The following is a 5,262-nucleotide window of genomic DNA, read 5'->3' as shown; positions in this document are numbered from 1 at the left end:
TATTGTTTGTCTGTTTTCATTTTTAGCCATGGCTTTGTCAGTTTGTTTTAGATTTATGAGTTCGACTGTTCCTTTGGTATCTTTCGTCCCTCTTTTACATGGTATAGGACGCTCATGTTAAATCTTGATTCCAAACTCAGGGGAGCTTTGGTAGCATTCATTTGTATTTCCTGAAATAAATGCAACTTATATAACAACAAGGATATGTGGTATGATAGCTAACAATGATACATAGGTGTTTTAGTCCTGCCAGCTTAATCATTCAACACATAAATAAATAACACTGGATAAATAACTTACATAACATTTTATTTTTATTTTTCCAACTAACTTGCCAGAAATGCAACAACCTACCAGTGATAAATGCTCTATCCTTAGAGAAGGTGGAAAACAAATAAACTTTTAAAAGCATTTTTCCCCTATTTCAAACAAATATATTTTTTTGTTACTTATGATTCCAAGTAAAAATTCTCTTACATTGTAGATCAAACTTAAAGGTTGTCATTTACATCTTCAAAATAAGGATTAATGGTTTCAAAGTATTGTAAGGATTACTAGTAACAATAAGAAAACGGATAAATACTGAATGACATTTAGTTTGATAATATTGCATTTTGATTTTTAACGAGAAACTAGAATAAGTGCTTGAAGATGTCCTTATGTCAGCTTTAGAAATATTTGTCAGATTTTCGGACTCATTATCACCCTATAATACAGAGTTAAATATTTTGCCCTCATACACCATTTTTTTCTTTTTCATACAAGACTTCAAAGTTCATAAAAGGTTATTTTCCTAAATTTAAGCTGTTTGAAGATCTATTTTCTATCGATTTGAAGCCCAAATATAATGCAAATACAAATATGTGGTAAAAGTCCGGGTCAGCCTTTTCTCGACACTTTTTTAGAAAAGAAATATCTCGAAAAGGAAACTTTAAATTATAACCTATGAATATATATTTATTGTATTGTGTTTCTTTACGTATGCTCTTCTGACTTATAGAACGGTATTTTGATCTCTATTTAATTTTACCTTATAATAAGTACATCCTTAAGTAAAACGCGCAAATACTACTATTTGACAAAATATACATGACATGACATGACATGACACCAACCAATTTACATGGTAAAGAAATTTTTTTACGCAGCAACATATTCAGTGTTGTACGCTTATCACCAGCAATAATCCCTAATGCAATTGATTATGCATAACGATAGTCATTTAGATTTTCACGTTCTACTCTCAAAGGGATTTCGTGATTCTTTAGCATTTCCTCACTCTTTATTTCCCTGAATCCTAACCGTTGGTACACAGGCCTACATGACCTATCAATGATTCGAGCTTTTGGCATATTTAACTTTGACCGCCAAGCATCTGCTGCTTTTGATGAATTCGATTTAACTGTACATAAACTACCACAATTGACGTATTTTCCAGCCATTGTAATTTTGAAGACATATTTTTCCACTTCCGGTGTGTAACTTATGCCTGTGAATTTGTACAATTGTTTTGACATTTTTAGAGGATCTTTGGCAAGATCTTCATAGAAAAATGTTAAAACTCTTTCCGGATACTTTTTAGATAATATATCAATAGTTACGAGATCCCTGTATATTCTAGAACAAAAGTCTATGACATTTGTCACCAACGATTTTTTTGTTATCAATCCAAATTTCATTTGTGATAAAACTGTTGCCCGGGGGTCCCTCACAAGATGAACTATTTTCATACGCGGGAATTCTATCATCAATTGTTCCAACGTGTCGACGGGCAGACGGATTATTTTCAGCACGACGTAGTTAGCCTGTAAACATACTTGTTTTAACATGTTCACACAGCTATAAATCGTTTCGTTTTCAGGTAGCAGGTTTGATTTAAACAGTTTGCAAGCATTATATAGTTTTGCTTTTTTGCTTTTAGACAGAAATCCATCGCTCCAGGTAATGTTCGGAAGCTCAAATAAACTTCATGTTGTCCAGTTTCTTATTATATCTCTGCCGGCGTCAAAGAAACTGCTATACAACCTTATAGAAAAATGAAATATCTGATTAGGAAACAAACATACAGGATGATGAAATGGATTCTTTAATTTGTAGGTTTTTTGTTTCTCTATTCGTTGTCCCCCATTTTTGTTCAGTATTTGTTCATTATTGTCTATAATGTACACATAATTCAAACGAGCATATTTCACAGAAATTTTCAGGAAAATTAAATATATCAGAAGATTACAAGCACACAAGAGGGCATAGATTCTTTAATGTGTCGTTTTGGGGTTTTTTTTTCTATTCTTTGTGTTTGTTTTTTTTTCTAATTTTTTCAGTGTTGGTGCATTTTTCTTTATTCTGTAAACACCACCCAGACCTTCATACAAGTATATATAGCAGCAAATTTTCAGGAATTGATACAATGTATTGACGAGTAATTATCAAGTTTTAATATTATTTAGTATATGTGAGGTCTTTACCTAATCCTATCTAAATATCTAAATAGTCATATACCTTACAATTTATGAACTTCGTCAGCTCTTCCAAAATTTGTGTATTAAATACTTAAAATAAGGAATTCCAATGTTCAGTAATACAAAGATGTACACAACGTCAAATATATGCGAATTTTCATTACTTGAAACAGATACCTTAATCATTAAACCAGGTTGAACTTTTTGTTCGCATTTTAAAAACATCTCCATCTATCTTTAAGACGTTTTTTAGTTCAGTCTTTTTTCTCAACTAGGACTGTAGAGTGTAATTTTCTTATGTATCATATCTGGTTGTTGCATAGTCTTAACTTTCAATCCACCAAGACTATAGTAGGGCTATAGTAGGGCTGTTTCTTCCTTAGTCGAAACTTGAAAGTCTTAGAAGAGAGTTTTTTTTTACTTCTCGTTTCTGATTGGTGCATGGTCTTACCTTTCATTTCCATCAAGGTTATAGTATGGCTGTTTCTTCCTTAGTCGAAACTGTGCAAGTCTGAGTGGTTCAAATAAATAAAATACATCTTTACCCTGCTGTAATATATCTCCGACAAGAGAGGAACCACTTCTCATATAGGTTAATATCACAATTGGTGCGGGATGAACATGATTGTCAGTGTCTGAAATATATGGGTAGGAATTAATTTTTTTCCGAAATAAAGGTAGATTGGTGTCTTCTGCCATCTTGTAATGTATAATATTATGGCAACAATCGGTAAATATCTGAAATGAAATATGAAATCTAATAGAGAGGAATGTAATTCATTTATATTATTTTTTATCTAAATGAATAAAATAGTTTGTTTGTTTTATCAGCTAGATTGGTTCACAAATGCCAGAATTTTGTTGAAGGATATTTTTTACTCCGTCATAAAAGGGGAGATACATCTATAAACTTATTCTAAGAAGGATTCAACAGTATATTTATCTCTCTTGATTTGTAGAAAATCTATAGTTCGATTAACCAAATTGACTTTTTCATTTCCAAAAGCACATTACAAGAGGTATCATCTCATATTTTATTTTGAAATACTTTTCCAATCTGTTTTTCCCCTTGTTATCTTCCTTTTGAAAACTTTTGTATCGGTCTATAAATGTGTATGTTTGGGCAAATAACATGACTGAATGTGTACTGCGATAGTACAATCCAAGATGCCGATATAATATGAATCTACCTTAAACACCACCACTGACTCACAGACACATGTATCATAAGCCCAAAATACGGCTATGAAGTACTGAATGAAATATTCACGAAAACATACAGTCACCAATACTTTTCGCAACTGCAAGACGGACCTCAAATGCAGATATGAGGGTAAATAATAGTTTCTCTATGCTCTGCGTTTTCGAAACTTGTTAAGATTAACTGTTCGGTTCTTAGTTTAGACAACATTTATTCATATAAATCATCACATAACAATATGATTCAATTGAAATAGACATTTAGGATCTAGAAACAGGGAAATTTGTCTAAGTCAGTGCCTTTTTTTGTTTTCATTGTTTTATAATTTCAATAATATTTGCGTGTTTGTTTGTGGGTTAAAAAGAGGAGATTATACACAAATTAGCAACTCTTTGTCTCCTGGTACCTACTCCAGAGGGACTGATTTTATGCCTTTTTTAACGTTAATCTATGCTCTTTACCTGTTAATTCTTTTAACCGTATACTCCCCTTCTTACTAGATTGGTCTGTAATAATCGACACTGCTGTGAAATAGAATGAAATTCAAAAGTTATAACGTTAATGCAAATACTAGTATGTCTTTTTGTTATCATAAACACAAAGCATCAGAATCATAAAATCTATAGTGTAGTAATATGTAATTCAAACAAAAGATTATTATACTAAATCGATGTTGATTGCAGTTTTAATGTTTAAGTGTTCGGGGTTTTTTTGTCTTAAAAATCGGTGTCTTTTTGATGTTTTTCGCCATGACGCTTTAAGTTTATTATTTAGTTTTGATGTCAATCTGCTATATGTTCGTCTCTCTTTAATGAGCATTTGAAATAAAATACATCAACAAATTTAAGTACAAGTGTTATAGTTTTGCTCAAAATTCTTGTTCGATTCCCGCTTTAAAATCATTTGAAAAAGATTCAAGGTTTTACTCAGATCGCTTCATACGTTTTTTGCAGGTTCATAAAGCAAAAATGCAATTCATTATTTGTACGGAATAGCTCCAGTTAAAAATGTTGTGCAGAGAAAATCAATAGTCATTTGCCAAATTAGTAATTTGGCGACCCAGTTAACGGTATCAAAGTAAGATACAAATACCAGTAGACAAGCAATACTTCTAGCATGAGAAAAGCAACAGTTTGAGAATCTTACCGTAATTTAAATAAGATTCAAACACTAATATACAAGCTATCATTCCAAGGACTACAACACTGTGTGAACCTTTCATTATTGAGCTCTAGTAGATTTTCTTTCATTTTTATTTACTCTCATTTCTAGTTGTATTAAAGAACCCGGATGACACACTGAAACAAAATAAAAGATGGATTATATATAATGACATTTTAAGGATAATAAAACATTCGGCTTATGAGTTTAATAAACAGCAACTGTACTAAAGAGTTTAGTAAAAAGCAGCTATTATTTAAATCCGATTTATTATCGTAAGATATAAGTGTCGATTTCTCAGGGAACTGAGGCAAAATTAAAAACAAATTGGTGCAATATCTGTAATAATAATTTTGACTATTTGAACATTATCATTAGAATAATGACCAATGTTTCTAAGTTAAATGTATCACGTGATTAGTAACTGTTGACTTTTACTTT

General features: G+C 31.3%; 1 protein-coding gene across 1 annotated transcript; it reads right to left on the bottom strand.

Annotated features, from left to right (window-relative positions):
* Positions 1–402: 402 nt before the first annotated feature.
* LOC134705699 (uncharacterized) lies at positions 403–4,882 on the bottom strand. The gene is made up of 5 exons (XM_063564419.1): positions 4,807–4,882; positions 4,122–4,184; positions 2,911–3,094; positions 1,972–2,025; positions 403–1,617 (listed from the first exon to the last, which is right to left on the bottom strand). The coding sequence occupies exons 1-5, from the start codon at positions 4,880–4,882 to the stop codon at positions 1,203–1,205; spliced, it is 792 nt and encodes a 263-aa protein (XP_063420489.1). The 3' UTR covers positions 403–1,202.
* Positions 4,883–5,262: the final 380 nt, after the last annotated feature.

The sequence above is a fragment of the Mytilus trossulus genome, chromosome 2 (genome assembly GCF_036588685.1).
Source record: "Mytilus trossulus isolate FHL-02 chromosome 2, PNRI_Mtr1.1.1.hap1, whole genome shotgun sequence".
Taxonomy (NCBI): Eukaryota; Metazoa; Mollusca; class Bivalvia; order Mytilida; family Mytilidae; genus Mytilus; species Mytilus trossulus.
Note: the sequence above shows the minus strand (reverse complement) of the source record. Positions and strands in the feature narration are given on the sequence as shown.

Excerpts from the sequence above, each read along its gene's own strand:
- LOC134705699 (XM_063564419.1), bottom strand. The coding sequence starts at position 4,882 with ATGAAAGGTTCACACAGTGTTGTAGTCCTTGGAATGATAGCTTGTATA. Across the intron at positions 4,185-4,806 it reads TGAATCTTATTTAAATTACG|CAGTGTCGATTATTACAGAC; the intron begins GTAAGATTCTCA and ends TCTATTTCACAG. Across the intron at positions 1,618-1,971 it reads ATAATAAGAAACTGGACAAC|AATATACAGGGATCTCGTAA; the intron begins ATGAAGTTTATT and ends CTTTTGTTCTAG.